This window comes from Harmonia axyridis, chromosome 3 (assembly GCF_914767665.1).
Source record: "Harmonia axyridis chromosome 3, icHarAxyr1.1, whole genome shotgun sequence".
Lineage (NCBI taxonomy): Eukaryota > Metazoa > Arthropoda > Insecta > Coleoptera > Coccinellidae > Harmonia > Harmonia axyridis.
In genome coordinates, this window is record NC_059503.1 from 37,895,148 (window position 1) to 37,915,340 (window position 20,193).

Below are 20,193 nucleotides of genomic sequence, written 5' to 3' on the forward strand. Positions count from 1 at the left end.
TGATTACTACATAATTAATCTTGTTCTTTCAAGTAAAGATAAAATAATAAATAAAATTAAATTTGCTGCTGGAGGCAAAATTATTTTCAATTCATTCAAGCCATATTAAATGAAATTTGAAATTATTATGAACTACGTGTCACCAATAGTATAGTTCAAGCCTTATTTCCTGGAGGGGGCCTCAAATCAGCATCTAGCCTAGGGCTTCCAGTGGAGCCAGACCGGGCCTGGTCGGTAAATTGATAAGAATGCAATTCTTGACAGCTAACAGAGTACTTGCGCTAGAGTTGAAAAATCTTATAACGCCCTTTAACTCAATTACATTATATGGTTAGCCATGTATCGAATTCCAGGATATTATTAGCTATCGATAGGGATGAAGTAGGTACAATTGAAGATCTTGATGGCACATTTACATATATAATATCAGGGTATGACCCTGTTCACGTTAGGCATCGGTCAGTAGAAATTATATGATCAATTAGAACAACTCTGTTTCATTTACTTTTATCGGTACCATAATTCTATAAGAAACACCCAGTAACTTTGTGAATATTCACTTTATTGAACACAAACTGCAGGTTCATACAAATTTGAATCCATGCATACATTTATGCTACAAAACTACCCACTTTCCCTATTTAAATTCCTGATGGGGTTGCAACCTTGCAACCATCTCCAGGGGGTTGCTAATAGAAACAAGCTTTGTATTCCAGATCATATCCCCCTGTCATCAAAAATCGACCTGTCTGAGTGTTTTCACAAATTCTGATTCGTTGTTGAGTTATTGAGGGTGGACACTTTTAAATGAGACACCCTGTATACATGTATCTATTTCATATATGTGATTCTGAAAAATGTAATTATCATTCGAAGTAGAGTCACTAAAAATTACAATTAGTATTGTCTTAGAGTAATAATAAAGGTCCTTTATTATCGTTCAATGGATCACTTAATTATTTGGAGATTCAGTGGTTCGTGTTCATTGTAATATACCCGATATTCAAATACTAATAAAATACTGATTCGGAGTAGCGGAATGTGGTAGTATTACCAACAGGTTTCTTTGATAGGGTGTTAATGTAAATCATGACGATAAATTAACCCTTTGAAAATTCTATTAAGAGCCATAACTAGGTATGTTGTGACAGGGTGTCCCGGGAAGAATGCGACAAACGGATACCATGAAGTAAGATACGCCGGTAAGGTTAGCTCCCGGCCGGCCAGCTCCACGGGCACCATTCATTCCACCACGGACAAACACATTTTTGTCATTTTCGATATTTGAATTGAATTTCTAGATGCGTGAATGTAATGAAATTAGGTTCATCTTATAGAGAAATGAAACATCTAGCGAGTAGTAATTTTTCGTTTACAAAGGCTACATCTAGGGATCTATTTCAGGATGGAATTGAAGAATTTCATGCCGGCCGAAGAGATTTTCGTGATTTTTATATTTTCCGAATGAGCGGCCAAAGATGAAATTTAGTCCATGTTATGAAGGATTGAAAAAGCCATAAATATTGAAATTTTCGTTCACATTGGTTACCCCTAAGGCCCCAGCTCCACAGGCTGAATAGTATGATATTGTGCTGGCCGGATAGTTTTTCGTGTTTTTCATGTTTTTCGAATAAGCGGCCAAAAATGAAATTTAGTCCATGGTATGAAGGATTGAAAAAGCCATAAATATTGTTTTTTTTGGATCACATTGGGTACCTCTAACGGCCCAGCTCCATGACTTGAATTGTATGATATCATGCCGGCCGGATAGTTTTTCGTGTTTTTCATGTATTTCGAATGAGCGGCCAAAGATGAAATTCAGTCCATGGTATGAAGGATTGAAAAAGCCATAAATATTGTTTTTTTCGTTCACATTGGGTACCTCTAAAAGCCCAGCTCCACGACATGAATTGTATGATATCATGCCGGCCGGATAGTTTTTCGTGTTTTTCATGTATTTCGAATGAGCGGCCAAAGATGAAATTTAGTCCATGGTATGAAGGATTGAAAAAGCCATAAATATTGTTTTTTTCGTTCACATTGGGTACCTCTAAAGGCCCAGCTCCACGATTTGAATTGTATGATATCATGCCGGCCGGATAGTTTTTCGTGTTTTTCATGTTTTTCATGTTTTTCGAATATGCGGCCAAAGATGAAATTTAGTCCATGGTATGAAGGATTGAAAAAGCCATAAATATTGTTTTTTTCGTTCACATTGGGTACCTCTAAAGGCCCAGCTCCACGACCTGAATAGTATGATATCGTGCCGGCCGGATAGTTTTTCGTGTTTTTCATGTTTTTCGAATGAGCGGCCAAAGATGAAATTTAGTCCATGGTATGAAGGATTGAAAAAGCCATAAATATTGTGTTTTTCGTTCACATTGGGTACCTCTAAAGGCCCAGCTCCACGACTTGAATTGTATGATATCATGCCGGCCGGATAGTTTTTCGTGTTTTTCATGTTTTTCATGTTTTTCGAATAAGCGGCCAAAAATGAAATTTAGTCCATGTTATGAAGGATTGGAAAAACCACAAATATTGAAATTTTCATTCACTTTGGTTACCCCTAAGGGCCCAGCTTCACGACCTGAATAGTATGATATCGTGCCGGCCGGATAGTTTTTCGTGTTTTTCATGTTTTTTGAATGAGCGGCCAAAGATGAAATTTAGTCCATGGTATGAAGGATTGAAAAAGCCATAAATATTGAAATTTTCATTCACTTTGGTTACCCCTAAGGGCCCAGCTCCACGACCAGAATAGTATGATATCGTGCCGGCCGGATAGTTTTTCGTGTTTTTCATGTTTTTCGAATGAGCGGCCAAAGATTAAATTTAATCCATGGTATGAAGGATTGAAAAAGCCATAAATAATGTTTTTTTCGTTGACATTGGGTTCCTCTAAAGGCCCAGCTCCACGACTTGAATTGTATGATATCATGCCGGCCGGATAGTTTTTCGTGTTTTTCATGTTTTTCGAATATGCGGCCAAAGATAAAATTTAGTCCATGGTATGAAGGATTGAAAAAGCCATAAATATTGAAATTTTCATTCACTTTGGTTACCCCTAAGGGCCCAGCTTCACGACCTGAATAGTATGATATCGTGCCGGCCGGATAGTTTTTCGTGTTTTTCATGTTTTTCGAATAAGCGGCCAAAGATGAAATTTAGTCCATGTTATGAAAGATTAAAAAAGCCATAAATATTGAAATTTTCATTCACTTTGGTTACCCCTAAGGGCCCAGCTTCACGACCTGAATAGAATGATATCGTGCCGGCCGGATAGTTTTTCGTGTTTTTCATGTTTTTTGAATGAGCGGCCAAAGATGAAATTTAGTCCATGGTATGAAGGATTGAAAAAGCCATAAATATTGAAATTTTCATTCACTTTGGTTACCCCTAAGGGCCCAGCTTCAAGACCTGAATAGTATGATATCGTGCCGGCCGGATAGTTTTTCGTGTTTTTCATGTTTTTTGAATGAGCGGCCAAAGTTGAAAGAGATCGGTGACCGAAATTAAAATTTTTCTTACAAAAAAAAAAGCAATGCTGATGCCGAATATTTATACGGATTATACGATAAGATTCGGCAAGTGTGTGCAATTATCCATCTGTGGCACTGAAATATCCAGCCCTCAAAGAGTCCGACGAATATTTATTTATTCTCCTTCATCTGGATGTAATAAACAAAAACAAACGATTCAGAGCAATCCGAGAGGTCGTCGGTGAAACCAGAACGTCCTAATAGAAGCATTTTTGCAACAAAATACAGATTAAGATATTCACTTGGTCCGTTTTCTGGCTGATCGAGCGATATTTCGAAAACTACAATAGCTATAGGCTTCCCGTTTTTTCAGTTTAATTTGTGCTGAAAGGTTTTTGCTTATAACGTATTTAGAAAGTTGTCATTGATTGTAATATTTGGGAAATTAGTAATTTGAAATTATTGCATGATATATATTTTATGTGCACCAAGTTCCGTAACATTTTTTCAGGGTTTCGATATTCATGGGGGGATAATTACCCCCATTACCCCCCCTCTCTTAAATCCGCCCTTGACATTTTGTGAAGTATGAATTGCAACCAAAACACTTACTATGCAATTCAAAAAACGAAGAAACATTTGAAATAAGTTTTTTCTTATAAAAAACATCGAGTTTTTAAAACAAAAAATTCATCTACTTCTGATATGTGGAGTTTGTACAGACATTTAATTTTTTGAAGGATTATTAAATAATGTAAAAGAAGTCACAAAATGTTAATGTTTTTGTTGTTATCAATAAAAAAAAACAAGTATGTGCTTTCTTTGTATTCTAAATAGAATAGAATAGAAATCTACTTCTGATATGTGGAGTTTGTACAGACATACAATTTTTTAAAGGATTATAAAATAATGTGAAAGAAGTCACAAAATGTTAATGTTTTTGTTGTTATCAATATAAAAAACAAGTATGTGCTATCGTTGTATTCCAAATAGAATGACAAGCAATTTCCACTGACAATATACAAAAACTATCCGACCGGCATGATATCATACAATTCAAGTCGTGGAGCTGGGCCCTTAGAGATACCCAATGTGAACGAAAAAAACAATATTTATGGCTTTTTCAATCCCTCATAACATGGACTAAATTTCATCTTTGGCCGCTTATTCGAAAAACATGAAAAACACGAAAAACTATCCGGCCGGCATGACATCATACAATTCAAGTCGTGGAGCTCGGCCTTTAGAGATACCCAATGTGAACCAAAAAAAAATATTTATGGCTTTTTCAATCCTTCATAACATGGACTAAATTTCATCTTTGGCCGCTTATTCGAAAAACATGAAAAACTATCCGGCCGGCATGATATCATACAATTCAAGTCGTGGAGCTGGGCTTTTAGAGGTACCCAATGTGTACCAAAAAAACAATATTTATGGCTTTTTCAATCCTTCATACCATGGACCAAATTTCATCTTTGGCCGCTTATTCGAAGAACATAAAAAACACGAAAAACTATCCGGCCGGCACGATATCATACTATTCAGGTCGTGGAGCTGGGCCCTTAGGGGTAACCAAAGTGAATGAAAATTTCAATATTTATGGTTTTTTCAATCCTTCATACCATGGACTAAATTTCATCTTTGGCCGCTCATTCGAAAAACATGAAAAACACGAAAAACTATCCGGCCGGCACGATATCATACTATTCAGGTCGTGAAGCTAAGCCCTTAGGGGTAACCAAAGTGAATGAAAATTTCAATATTTATGGCTTTTTCAATCCTTCATAACGTGGACTAAATTTCATCTTTGGCCGCTCATTCGAAAAACATGAAAAACACGAAAAACTATCCGGCCGGCACGATATCATACTATTCAGGTCGTGAAGCTGGGCCCATAGGGGTAACCAAAGTGAATGAAAATTTCAATATTTATGGCTTTTTCAATCCTTCATAACATGGACTAAATTTCATCTTTGGCCGCTTATTCGAAAAACATGAAAAACACGAAAAACTATCCGGCCGGCACGATATCATACTATTCAGGTCGTGAAGCTGGGCCCTTAGGGGTAACCAAAGTGAATGAAAATTCCAATATTTATGGCTTTTTCAATCCTTCATACCATGGACTAAATTTCATCTTTGGCCGGTTATTCGAAAAACATGAAAAACACGAAAAACTATCCGGCCGGCACGATATCATACTATTCGGGTCGTGAAGCTGGGCCCTTAGGGGTAACCAAATTGAATGAAAATTTCAATATTTATGGTTTTTTCAATCCTTCATACCATGGACTAAATTTCATCTTTGGCCGCATAGTCGAAAAACATAAAAAACACGAAAAACTATCCGGCCGGCATGATATCATACAATTTAAGTCGTGGAGCTGGGCCTTTAGAGGTACCCAATGTGAACGAAAAAAACAATATTTATGGCTTTTCCAATCCTCCATACCATGGACTAAATTTCATCTTTGGCCGCTCATTCGAAAAACATGAAAAACACGAAAAACTATCCGGCCGGCATGATATCATACTATTCAGGTCGTGGAGCTGGGCCCTTAGGGGTAACCAAAGTGAATGAAAATTTCAATATTTATGGCTTTTTCAATCCTTCATACCATGGACTAAATTTCATCTTTGGCCGCTTATTCGAAAAACATGAAAAACTATCCGGCCGGCATGATATCATACAATTCAAGTCGTGGAGCTGGGCCTTTAGAGGTACCCAATGTGAACGAAAAAAACAATATTTATGGCTTTTTCAATCCTTCATACCATGGACTAAATTTCATTTTTGGCCGCTCATTCGAAAAACATGAAAAACACGAAAAACTATCCAGCCGGCACGATATCATACTATTCAGGTCGTGGAGCTGGGCCCTTAGGGGTAACCAAAGTGAATGAAAATTTCAATCTTTATGGCTTTTTCAATCCTTCATACCATGGACTAAATTTCATCTTTGGCCGCTCATTCAAAAACATGAAAAACACGAAAAACTATCCGGCCGGCACGATATCATACTATTCAGGTCGTGAAGCTGGGCCCTTAGGGGTAACCAAAGTGAATGAAAATCTCAATATTTATGGCTTTTTCAATCCTTCATAACATGGACTAAATTTCATCTTTGGCCGCTTATTCGAAAAACATGAAAAACACGAAAAACTATCCGGCCGGCACGATATCATACTATTCAGGTCGTGAAGCTGGGCCCTTAGGGGTAACCAAAGTGAATGAGAATTTCAATATTTATGGCTTTTTCAATCCTTCATACCATGGACTAAATTTTATCTTTGGCCGCATATTCGAAAAACATGAAAAACATGAAAAACACGAAAAACTATCCGGCCGGCATGATATCATACAATTCAAGTCGTGGAGCTGGGCCTTTAGAGGTACCCAATGTGAACGAAAAAAACAATATTTATGGCTTTTTCAATCCTTCATACCATGAACTAAATTTCATCATTGGCCGCTCATTCGAAAAACATGAAAAACACGAAAAACTATCCGGCCGGCACGATATCATACTATTCAGGTCGTGGAGCTGGGCCCTTAGGGGTAACCAAAGTGAATGAAAATTTCAGTATTTATGGCTTTTTCAATCCTCCATACCATGGACTAAATTTCATCTTTGGCCGCTCATTCAAAAAACATGAAAAACACGAAAAACTATCCGGCCGGCACGATATCATACTATTCAGGTCGTGAAGCTGGGCCCTTAGGGGTAACCAATGTGAATGAGACTTTCAATATTTATGGCTTTTTCAATCCTTCATACCATGGACTAAATTTTATCTTTGGCCGCATATTCGAAAAACATGAAAAACACGAAAAACTATCCGGCCGGCATGATATCATACAATTCAAGTCGTGGAGCTGGGCCTTTAGAGGTACCCAATGTGAACGAAATAAACAATATTTATGGCTTTTTCAATCCTTCATACCATGGACTAAATTCCATCTTTGGCCGCTCATTCGAAATACATGAAAAACACGAAAAACTATCCGGCCGGCATGATATCATACAATTCAAGTCATGGAGCTGGGCCGTTAGAGGTACCCAATGTGATCCAAAAAAACAATATTTATGGCTTTTTCAATCCTTCATACCATGGACTAAATTTCATTTTTGGCCGCTTATTCGAAAAACATGAAAAACACGAAAAACTATCCGGCCGGCACGATATCATACTATTCAGCCTGTGGAGCTGGGGCCTTAGGGGTAACCAATGTGAACGAAAATTTCAATATTTATGGCTTTTTCAATCCTTCATAACATGGACTAAATTTCATCTTTGGCCGCTCATTCGGAAAATATAAAAATCACGAAAATCTTTTCGGCCGGCATGAAATTCTTCAATTCCATCCTGAAATAGATCCCTAGATGTAGCCTTTGTAAACGAAAAATTACTACTCGCTAGATGTTTCATTTCTCTATAAGATGAACCTAATTTTATTACATTCACGCATCTAGAAATTCAATTCAAATATCGAAAATGACGAAAATGTGTTTGACCGTGGTGGATTGAATGGTGCCCGTGGAGCTGGCCGGCCGGGAGCTAACCTTACGGCGTAATGAAGATCATCATGGAGGACTTGTATCAAAGGGTTTCAATCGCCTTCGTTTGGGATATACAGGGTGATGTTCATATCATGAGTGAAATTTCACAGTTCAATAACTCTTTAACTAATCGATCGAATTATTTCAAATTTTGAAGTTTTGTCACCGTTTACTATCGCTTTCCTTCAATATTTCAGAAATCGAGTAAATCAGATTCGGACTAGGACAATTTTAGACTTTTTTTATTTTCATGAATATTGTATCAACCTGTACGTTGATATCATGATTTTTTTTTCTTTTTTATAGCCACAAATAATTAACTCATAAAAAAAATTTAAATATCTGCTTGGTACCATCATACAGGGTGACATAAACATTTCCTTATGAAAGAAATTTCATAGTTCAAGATATCTTGAATTTATCGGTAGAATTATTTCGAGATTCGCAGTTTTACACCCTTTACGAATGCCTTCTATGAAATTTCTCTCAAATTATTCAAGAAAGCTTTTAATCCTTAAACTGGATGAAGAATAGAACATAAACAGCTAATAAATTGAAGATAATGAATCAAAAACAAAATAAATGAAATATTTTCAGTTCAGCAGGAATAATTCAATATTGTATCCCTCTACTTCAATACATTTTTGAGCACGTTGATATAATTGTTCCATAGAGTTCCACAGATTTCGCTATCGTATTCGGCTGAGATTTAATAATATCGCAAACATCAATAATTCTTTGTAGCAGTTGCTTACTACTGTAAGTCTGTACCGCATAATAAATAATCCAAGGGTGTCAGATAAAGGAATAGAGGAGGCAAAGCCACATTTCCACTTTACCAATCCATCTGTTTTCTTTTTTTTGGTTAGTGCCCATTAGCTCCATCATGTTGCAACCACAATGTTTCCATTGGAATATTTTCTAACAAACAAAATTATGTTTCTTAAAATTGGCCATTTGCCCATTTGAAATATTGTTTGTTTACAATGTTGCAACCTGTAAAAAACAATCTTGTAATTACCCATTTACAAGATTGTTCGTTTACAGATGGCGCAACCTAAACTTTAATCTCAGATTGAAGGTGAAGACGCAAAATGCCGGAACTGAAACTCATATACAATAACTCTGTAGCTACGAGTGAAAAATATCGCCGTTGGTTCACGAACATGTCGATATTCCTCTTACAACTAAAATACGTCACATACGGATATACGATAGTCTATGGAGTATGGACTCTCTATGGGCCTACTTGTCTTCCGTCACTGATTAAAATGCAAATATTTTTTTTGATAAGTGAGATGTAAAAGTTATTAAATAACGAGCTTGACGAGTCCAAGTTACATTCGATCACTTTTGTACAATAATAGCCTAAATTTAAAAATCGAGAAAATCCTGATCACTCTTCAGAAAGACAGAAAGCTATGGATAATGTACGTATTGTAGCTGTTAACTAAATTTAAAATTAACTTTGAAAAATCATGTCTCCTCTACCGCAAACCGTCACTGCTTTCGTCGGTGCTGCAGTCCTGGGTGCCGTTAGTGCTGCGGCCGTTTACGTTTTCCAGCATTATCAACAGGAAAAGAATAGACATGCAATGGCACAGGATCTTGTTCGGTTAAACAGCGAACTCACGAAGGTCCGGAAAGAATTGGAAAAACTAATGCAAAAACAAAGCGAAAGGTACGTATTTATATATCAAAAATGTATATGTATTTTCCTATTTATTATTATAGACAGATAAGTATTCATCAAAGAATTCTTGGGATATAGAGTACTCTATATCCCAAACCTAATGTACCTACCTATACATGTTTAATATATACATTGAAATATAGAATCTACTTTGTTTTTTCTGGCAAGTATGTGTACTATGGAGCGTATCAACTTCAATTGATAATATGAAAACAAATTTTGTTTGAAATTCATCACACAATACATATAGGATATACACATGGTATACAATATTATGTATTTTTATGATGGAAAAATCACTATTTTGTTTGTATGGTTGTTATTCAATTGTCTGTTAGGGCTCCTATTCCACTAAAACCTTCTTACCTATAAGAATTTTAAGTTTTCAAGGAAACTGCTATCGATTAATTTATATACTGAAACATTTAAAGGTATATTTTGATATAATTCACTAAAATCACCTCCAAAAAGCACTACACCATAAACATTTTGATCTTGATTCAATTAAAATTATCTTTATTAACAGGTACTTAATGTATGAGGAGAATTTATCGAAACTTCATAATGGATAGTTTTTTTTGTTTCAATCCTTTGGTGTTATTTATTTTCTGTGAAATGTATTTCAAACTGAAATTTTTAGCTATATTTTCCTTAAGAATATTTCAAATAACTTAATAATTTGTCAATTATGAATTTTCACAAACATAAATTTGGTTGATTTCTCCAACCATGATGATAGACTTTACCAAATAGGGAGCCAATATTCAGATTCAAAAGAATGGGTAATACAATAATAAAATATCCGTCATTTCATAAAAAAACTTGTTGTTTTTATAACAGGGCACTTTGTATTTATGATTCAATAAGAAATTCTGGGACTTTCAATAGCTTAGTTGATGCCTCACATCTTCACAATCATTGATCTACTTGATGAAAAATGATATACAAAGGAATCCCAATGATAGAATTTCCCTTGAAGTAGGCATCCCACTTTACAACCATGTATGTGACAGAAAATAACCTAGATTATTTGTGACATTACTATGAAAATAATTTGAAAAACAAAGGAAAACAAAAAATCATTTTTATATTTTTTTAATATATTTCATTGATTGTTTTATTCTTTTGGTCTCAATCAAGAAGGCTTGACTTAGTGATGACAAATCCGTCCTCAAACTCGAATTTAATTAATTAATTAATAATTAATTCGAATTAATGGGGATCTCTTTTATAAAAAAAGAAGTTAAGGTTTCCTTTAAAAATTACACAAATGCATTAAAAAAGGATTATAATTTTTTTCTTGAAATTGATGCAAAGTTAGAGAAATAGCATTTTATGATCGTGTTCTACCATTGAATAATTATTTTCAAACATATATTTTTTAAAAAGAAATATTTTCTGTTTCGTTGAAAAATTCTCTCAAAAAAAAAAAAGATCACAACAAAATTAAAAAATATTTACATGTAGCCTTTTCATTGGTAAAACATGCCCACAAAATGCCATTCCTTCAACTCTTCTGTAATTTCAAGAAGAATAAAATCTATTTTTTTTTCTCATTTTTGAAGCTTGTAAATTTCAAGGAAAGGCCTAACAGCTTTTGTTAGAGCCCCTTTAATTTTCGAGATAGATTCCGATTCCCCTTCTACAAACTATCGCACTTCTTTGGAAACGGCCTGTATACAGTAACGTGGGAGTGTACACTTGTGGGAAAGTTCAAAATGAATACAAAGACAAATAAAATGAAATATATGTTTGAGTTCATTAGAGAAAAATGAATTGGAGAATTTGAAGCTGGTTAAGTTTACATTATAAATTGTATGTGGAAAAAATCAGTAATCTTGGATTGTGTCATTCTTTTTTTTCTTTCAGTAAGTAAACGTTTTTAAAAGTGGTTCTCCAGATTTTTTACCAGTGGAAAAATAATGCTATCTTCTATGTCGCTCTCCTGTTCAATTCGTCATCTTTCTCTTCATTTTTATTGATAAAATCAGAATGCTCTTCAGTAGTAATTTCTTCTTTCAAATTAACAAATTCTGTTTCATACACTGTGTTCTACTCTGTTTTACAGTTTTTAAAAAAGTGGCTAATACTGTACTGGCAAGGATAAACAGTCCTCTTCATCATATGCCCCAGAGATATTCGAATAAGGACCATTTTTCTTGAATCCTGCTTTAGAGAAACAATTTTGGATAATTCTTTGGGAAATGTTGTCCCAAGCTGTTTTAATGAAATGTTTCAGTAGAAAAATTCCACATTTTTGATTAAGCCTGGTCTAAAGGTTGGCAGTGTTGGCACACCTAAGTGCAGTTAGATGATAAGAAAATAGTTTCATATTTTTAAGATTCACTTGGTGATATGCAATTATGTGGTCTCAAAGGGTGCAATTGGATATTGTCCTTTGAAAGTTCTTTTTGTTCATGAGTTATATTGTTTACGGACGGACGCACTGATAGAATCGAATTTAAGGACGGATTTGTCATCAGTGCGTCTAGCCTTATCCTTTGAGAGTTTTGAGACAATCTCAGGCATGAAATTAAAAAAATTCAAACATTGTGAAGAAATGATAGCGTGTTCTGTTTTAAATACAAGCAATCAAAATTTATTGATCATAATAAATTATTATGACCACTATTATTGAAAGGAGAAGAGAGAGAATGTCAAAGAAAAGGAGCTTTGGGAGCTGGTGGCACTGCAACTTTTAACAAAGAATTAGTAAAATGAATGGATTGCCATCAATTCAGAATATCAGAATGAACTATATTATTATTACTAATTACATCAAATCGTTTAAACATTTTTTTGTTATCTCCTTTCAAATTGAAAGATTGTCTTATCTATGTTGGATACAAGCTTTTATTTATTTTTTAGAAGTGCTAGAGCCAAACGATTGAGGAATCCAGGCAAAGCTAATTCAGTAATCACTTCTACCACATCTGAATTTATGAGTGCGGGAGATATAGAGAGCTCTGACTTGGAGTTCTTTGATGTCAGTGATGAGGAGTTAAATCAATCAATGTCCAATCCATTTGATAAGGTAAGATCTATTTCCTATAAAATATCAGAAAATTTGTTTCTTTCAATAGTGTTATTCAAGAACCTGGAGTACCTGAAAATTAACTGAATTCTGACAATTAACGATATTTATTTTTTTCTTTATTGTTCCGAGGTAAGTGCTTTTGGAAGGCTATTTGACCAATTTTGATTGATGTAATTCAATATTTGAGAATTGTGTATGTGCCTGAATTGAATAATGTGACAAAAACATTAGGTTTAAATTTTTTTCACCAAACTAATTCCAAAAAGGTTTTTACTGTGAATCGCTATGAAAAGATTTTGCCAAGATGTAACAAGCTGATGGGAGAAGAAGATAAGAATAAATTAATATATATATTTCCATCTATTGGTCCAATATGAGTTGAAAAAATTTTCATGCTATTGCTGGGCTTGTTCTTTGTTTTCATGTTCTTGATACAAATTTAACGTATTTATATTTTAAGTTTTATATATTGCGAAAGGTTCAGTTTTTTGACTGCACAATAATCAAGTTTTTGGTTTATGAACTAGAACAATAAAGAAACTGAACAACCTGAAGTACATACAACAGAGTATTCAACTTGTGTTAAGTGCTTCATACAACAAAGAAATCGTGTTTTTCAGTCCAGAATGCTTTTAATGTGAATATTCTTTCACAGAGATTCCCTTTTATGGTATCCAGAATGTATATTCAACCCGTGAATGTTGGTTACATCAAACCGAACATATTAAAAAATTATAAACTCTCAAAAGTAAATATTATTTTTTCTCGATATCTGGATTGGGAAGCATGTTGCTAACAAAACTGCTTACTTAAGTTTTATTTAAGGGGGATATATTTCTCAATCAATCTTTCAAGAAACATTGGATTTTCTCTGGTTTATTAAACTCAGGTGCAAAAATTGCAAAAGGTTGATATTTGGTAAAATATGAAGTTTCATAGTTTTCTTATTTTTTGCTCAATTTTCGAAATTATTTCAGTGAACTGTAGAAACAATTATTAATTTCAACTCGCAATATTTTGTTAAATTAAAATTAAGATTAAATTAGTCGCTACAAAGGGTTTATCAGAAGTTTGTTGTTGAACCCTAATTTTGAAACATCTTCATAAGGAATTATTCCTTCTCAACATTTTGTTTTTGATTCATGGTTTTAAGTGCACTAGCTAATTTTTAAGGGACAAATAACCAGTTTACCTAATTTAAAGAAATGAAGACATTTTTACCATATTGTGGCTTTGCTCATTGTACCATAATGTCGGTGCAAAGCTTAGTTTATGAATCTACTAATGAGATGGGAGCAATATGTTGTTCAGTTATAATGATGATCAATCAGTTCAAAATTTATTTATTGAAACTTAATTAATTCAAGTAAAAAATCAAAAGATATCAATTCAACTGTAGCGTGAATAACCAAAAGAAACGTTTTTTTTTTCAATTCAGATTGATATGTTTTTATTAACTGCCTGCATATGTGGGTTCATATTGTAGATCAGGTTTCAAAAAGTATCTTCAGGAAAATTTCATTTCTTGAATTAAACTGTTTATGACAGATTCATTTCTATCTCAAAACTGGTGCACTTGAACCCATGAACCAAAGAACAAAATGTTGAAAAGAAATGGATCTTGATTAAATTTGGTAATTTGAAAAAAATTTACCACCAAATGATTCCACAGGATGTTTCAAAATTAGGGTTAAACAACAAACTTCTGATTACGCCTGTGTAGTGAATAATAAGCGGGCATTCAACAAAAGATTCTCTGTTGGTGGACCGGAATCTCTCCTTCGCCAGCTTGTAGTTATGGTCACGTAGTCGTAACCATAACAGCATTCAGGCAGAAGAGATTGGCTAAGTTAGCGTTGAATAACCCATGAAGAGCTCTATATGTGGTAATCAAGTCACCCCTCAGACGTCTGGTAGTAAATGAAGTGAGGCGCTTTGTGGAAAGTCTCTCTTCATAGCTAGGACTTCTTGTACCATAGGAATTCTGGTTACGCTCCGCTGAATGGACTCAAGGTGGTTCACATCTCGGGTCAGCATCGGGGCCCAAACCGGACCAGCATATTCAAGATTTGTATTTTCAACAATGAACTTTTAAATCGTTCAAGGAAAAAATATTCTACATCTACTGAAACTTTCAGTCATTTTGGAATATCATGAGTAATTCAAAAATCGATGAATCTATTCTTGACTTTTTAAGGGAGTGAATCAAATAGTGATAAATAAAATTTAAAGTTTCAAATAATCAAATATAAAAAACATAATTGTCCAGAAATTTGGTAACACAAGATAAAGGAAATTGAAATATGTATTGTCACAATGGTACTGAATTTTAACAGCTAATTTCATAGAATACTTTCATCAAATTGTATGGATTTCTATCTAAAGTGTTTAAATTCTTTGATAGTTTTGAATTTTTTTATGAGTTATCGAGTAACTTCATATTGACAAACAATAAAAATAATAGAATATAAAGTGAAATTACAAAATGAGGAAAACACTGAACCGTGAAGTCGGGAGATTTTTAGCGCTTATATTTCTTATCTCAAGGTCCTAGTTTGAAGTTATCGTTTTTTTAATTTTTGATTCAGATATCGAATGAGGCTTAGAATTCCGCCGCTAGGTTTATATTAAAAAAAAATTATATTGGTGATTATTATCGGTTTTTTATATATGTCAAGATATTTTGCGTTGAAAAAGGAAATGATAAACCAGTGGAAAATTTGCAGTGATGTAAGTAAGTGTTTTTCATTTTACAGAAGACATTAGAAAAATATACCCTCCTAAATTACTTGGTCATAATTAAAATTGGGATTAGATACTATTGATAGTTTGGTAATTCTGAATTATTTCATTTTAATGCTTGCATGAATTATGCTTCAATAGATTTTCAATTCAACATTATAACACATAATAGAAATGAATGAATACAAATTTTGGAAAATGGAAAATTAAATAAAGAACAGAATAACTCAAGCATAACTTGGAAACATTGTGGTTATTATTTCATTAGTATGGTTAAATTTATTGTAGACATTGAAGGATATTGACAATAAACTGAATGAGGGTTTGAATTTGAATGAATGTTTGGAGAAATTAGAAGATCTGTGTATTGAATATCCGGAGAATCCCCAGTTGTTGTGGAGAATTGGAAAGTGCCACAATAAAATCGTAGATACATTTAAAGATGACAAATCCAAAAAAAAGGAGCATATTGAAAAAGGTTGTAATCTATTTTTATAGCTTTTTTGTTACGCACAACAAACTTATGCAGAATTTAATTTTCAGGACTTGAAGCTTGTAAGGCAGCTCTTAAGCTTGACCCAAAATTGGCCGATGCACATAAATGGATGGCCATTTTAGTGGGAGCAAGAAGCGACCTTCAACCTATAAAAGAGCGCATTCAAGATGGACAACTCTTCAAACATCATGTTGACATCGCAATTTCCATTGATCCTGCGGATTCTTCACTTCACCACATGGTGGGAAGGTTTTGTTATGAAGTTGCTGGTTTGAAATGGTTTGTTTTGGACGATTTTAGAGTTAAAAGTGTAGTGCATAAATTTTCACTTTTTCAGGTATGAACGTAAAGTGGCAGCTGCTCTTTATGCAGACCCACCTCAGGCTACATATGAGGAAGCTTTGAATCATTTCTTAGAAGCCGATAAGATTGCTGATCATGAATGGAAAGAGAATAAACTTTGCATTGCTAGGTGCTACATTGCCTTAAGTAAATATAAGGAGGCTTTGGAATGGCTCGATAAGGCTTCTCAGGTTCAAAAAAGTGATATTACGGTAAGTTCATCACATAAGATATATTTTGAGAAATTATAATGAAAGCCATTGTAATGGATGGCTCAAGAAATCACATAAGACTTGTCTGTTTTATATCTATCAGTCATTTATTATTTTCGAAATTTTCAGGACGAAAAGGTCAATGCAGAAGTTGAAACTCTCCTCAAAAAATATTCCAAATATAGATAGATAGGTTATTTTAAATAATTTTTAATTTTAAATTGTGTTCATATATATATAATACATTTTTGAATTCTTTATTTTGTGGTAAATAGGGAGTTGTTCTTCATAGGTGAATGGAAAATTTTCAAATTATAACAATACTTAGGATGATCCATCATGGAATCTTAGACATATAAATCACAAATCAGTGTTTTTATTGAATTGTGAGTTTGTTTTTATTTATTATGTCATGGTTTCTGTAATAATTGTTGAATTTGTTTTTAAAATGTGTAGTGATTCATTTTATAAGCGTGAAATTCAATTCTTTAATATGTGGTAAATTATGTAACAAAATTGCAAGTTTTTCATGGTGATTTTATGTGTTGATTCTTCTTGTTATGTAATATTTACATTCCATATAATAGATTGTTCAAAGAAAATAGATTTTTAATATTTTAAACAATATTTATTTCATTTCAATCTGTTTGAAACATATAGTTTTTAGATTTTAGAAACTAAATAACATAACAGATTTACAAATATTTCTCCAGGATGTCTTAAAAATATGCTTTATCGGTTCGCATACATACTACCACCTACTTTCCTAAAACTTTGATTTGCATATCTTTGTGGTAATTCACTTTGTTCCATAAGTTATAAGGTACTCCTACTAATCCTTTTCAGTAGATTAGTTTATAAAAAAATTAGCGAATGCAATCAGTTGTAACTGTTGGAAGCCAAGGAGAAATATGTGCTATTCAAAACTAAATTTGGTACCTATTTTCGATGTCTAATTTTTAAGTCAATTTAGAATGACTTCAAATTCAACATATCCTAAAAATATATTATCTGAAGTTCCCTATTTTTTCATTACGATTTCATGATGAAAACTGCCATTTCTATAATAAATTATAAAAAGCGTTTCCATTCAAAATCTATAAATTACAGACTAGTACATACTGGTAAAAAGGTTCACAATAATTTACAATCAACATTACATTTTTTTCAGTTACAATTACACTCAAATCAATCTAAACTTTACAAAGCATTCGAAACAGATAGTATGTATTAATATAAACTGTTTTAATTCTAAAAAATGCAAAATGGCAATGTGTTGAAAAACATAATCCATCCTAAAACCAACATTAGGCAAAGTGTTTGGAGTGTTTCTTTTTGTTAAAAAGAATTCAGTTAATTTATTGAGAAGGTTTCTGATTTGGAAGCACACTGCAGAATATTTTTTGTGATATTTTAATGTTCAAATGCACATTTTTTCATAATATTCATATAGAGAATGTGTCAATAAGTTCCAAATTTGGAATGGTTTCATATTATTGACATGGATAAAATTAAACTACATTTCACACTCAATACTTAACGATTAAAACCAATTGACACATTCTGCTCCTCATTTTTCTAAGATCCAGTTTGAATGGATAAAAACCAATTATATAAATATATTCTTCTCAAAAATTATGTGAGGACAATATAAATAATTGAATTAATCACTTATACTATTAATTTTAACTTAAATGTATATAAATAAATATCTAGACTTTGTTCGATACTTTGGAAGAAGGTAATTATATACAATTCAAATAAGAAATTGATAAGCAAAAAAGAAAACATTTTTTTCACATTTAGATTGGGCTATCTAAAAATGGTAAAATCTATCTTTGTAGATTCAATCAATTTGTTTTATAGTCTAACTTATTTTATTCAAGCTGTATATAATTGGATAAATGAGGATGACAGAATTCAGGTAGCCGACCCATAAACGATTTTTTTCAAATGGATGTAAAATCTAACCAACAAAACAGAAAAAACGAATTGGAAATTGTGAACCGAACAATTTCCTATACTCATGTTAACAATATTCCTTTCAGTCGTAGTGAACTAACAGAATCAACAAAATAACCCTGCAGTTGTAAAAAACTCTAGTACAAAAAATTTCAAAGAATCCTATGGTATGGCTTCATCTACACGAGGGACAATGATCCGTTTTTTCTATTTGCTTTGCCAAGCTTGATGAGGCTACTTGTCGAGCCCTACCCAATTTCAATATTTTACTTCTTCTGATTCAAACGTCGCTTTATAAGGCTAAATTTAGACAAATGGCAGCAATCTGGCTAGATGAACAAGAAGATGCAACGCTTTGGTCCACATTAAACGCAAGGGGGCGTAGCGTATTGTCAGAAAACGCCACGTGACCATCACTGTTAGAAGTTGGATACACCTATAGGTCCAGTAGAGACGCAACACGTTTTTCCTTGCCTGGGGTACGGACTCTATGTCTTCTTTGAAGATGAATCTGAAACAAGCCATTGAAAATTCAACTGTAGACAGCAAGGGGAGTTCATGTATTCTTTGTGCTATTTCATTTGATGATGCAGACCTCGGGTGCCTTTGCTTTTTTTTTTGTTCTTCCTGACCACTTTTAATTATCCAATTCTGAGCCAAACATCATCTCAGATGATTAGTTACACCTTTTAGAATTATATTAAGTTTAAACTATATTAGGTCTATAATAAAAATCCATTATTATTTCGATAAATGGCTTTAGTTATCTCTATCTCGCGTTGTGTAAGTCTAATCGGGTTCCACCTGAAGGCGTTAGAAATACGGGATTTCGTACAACAAAAAAAAAAGTTTTGTGACATCTGCGAATCGCTGCTGAATCACAACAAAATCGACCCATTTTTGAATCGGTTGGTCAGTGATGATGAAAAGTGGATCACTGACAACAACGTCAAGTGACAACAGGCGCGGATGCAGGCCCGATAGGGGGAGAGGAATTTTAGACATCTTTGTTTCAGAAAGTGAGTCATATCGAATTTTTGCTGCTTTTGTAATTATTTTAGCTTGGGTACGTCGAATTATAAGGGGCTCAGAAAATAATTAGGGGGGCCCAGGCCATTTCTCTCCTGGATTCGGGCTTGAGTAGAAACTGTCGTTGTCGAAACGCAGCGAGCCTGCGGAAACGGTGGCCAAACTAGGATTGACGGACAGGAAGGTGTTTGGCGGGAATTATCTACTATGAGCTGGGAACTAGGAACTCCACTGTCAACAACTGGACCGTCTGAAGGAAGCAATTACCCAAAAGCGGTCAGTTTTGGCCAATAGTAAAATATCCATCAGGACAACGCCAAGCCACACACTTGATAGTGACTCGCCAGAAGCTCCGGGAGCTTGGTAAGGAAGTTCTTATGCATCCACCTTATAGTTCGGACCTGGCACCAAGTGATTACCATCTGTTTCTGTCCATGGTGATCAATTGGTGTAAAAATCGAATATCTCAATTTTTTGCCAATAGGGACAAGGATTTCTAAAAGAGAGACATAAAGATATACCTTCAAAATGACAACAATTTATTGAACAAAACGGCGTTAATTTGACCTAAATCGGATCGTTCTAACTATGGCAATTAAAGCTCTTTTCGTGCAGAAATGATGGAATTCTTTTCGA

The 20,193-nt window shown here is 33.8% G+C and overlaps 2 protein-coding genes across 8 annotated transcripts in view; one reads left to right on the forward strand and one right to left on the reverse strand.

The window, feature by feature from the left end:
• The first annotated feature begins 9,256 nt into the window (after positions 1 to 9,256).
• Positions 9,257 to 17,191, forward strand: LOC123674518 (regulator of microtubule dynamics protein 1-like). Of its 3 annotated transcripts, XM_045609411.1 has the most exons (8): positions 9,257 to 9,474; positions 9,569 to 9,725; positions 12,606 to 12,771; positions 13,430 to 13,522; positions 15,805 to 15,994; positions 16,060 to 16,291; positions 16,350 to 16,566; positions 16,696 to 17,191. In XM_045609411.1, exons 2-8 carry the CDS (start codon positions 9,640 to 9,642, stop codon positions 16,753 to 16,755), a joined length of 1,044 nt encoding a protein of 347 aa, XP_045465367.1. In that variant the 5' UTR covers positions 9,257 to 9,474; positions 9,569 to 9,639; the 3' UTR covers positions 16,756 to 17,191. The 3 variants fall into 3 exon arrangements, with proteins under 3 accessions (XP_045465367.1, XP_045465365.1, XP_045465366.1); XM_045609409.1 differs by having other exon boundaries at positions 9,257 to 9,725; XM_045609410.1 differs by lacking the exon at positions 13,430 to 13,522 and having other exon boundaries at positions 9,264 to 9,725.
• LOC123674516 (putative fatty acyl-CoA reductase CG5065) overlaps positions 17,173 to 20,193 on the reverse strand; it is a 54,546-nt gene continuing 51,525 nt past the window's right edge. For all 5 annotated transcript variants that reach the window (XM_045609403.1, XM_045609407.1, XM_045609404.1 and 2 more), the window contains exon 8: positions 17,173 to 19,039. In XM_045609403.1, the coding sequence (XP_045465359.1) occupies positions 18,835 to 19,039 (205 nt within the window). In that variant the 3' untranslated portion in view covers positions 17,173 to 18,834. The remainder of the gene's footprint in view (positions 19,040 to 20,193) is intronic.

Bases quoted from the DNA above. Each gene is read 5' to 3' on its own strand.
- LOC123674518 (XM_045609409.1), top strand. From the start codon at position 9,523: ATGTCTCCTCTACCGCAAACCGTCACTGCTTTCGTCGGTGCTGCAGTC. The intron at 12,772-13,429 runs GTAAGATCTATT...ATTCTTTCACAG, and splicing joins TGTCCAATCCATTTGATAAG to AGATTCCCTTTTATGGTATC. The intron at 16,292-16,349 runs GTTTGTTTTGGA...TCACTTTTTCAG, and splicing joins GAAGTTGCTGGTTTGAAATG to GTATGAACGTAAAGTGGCAG.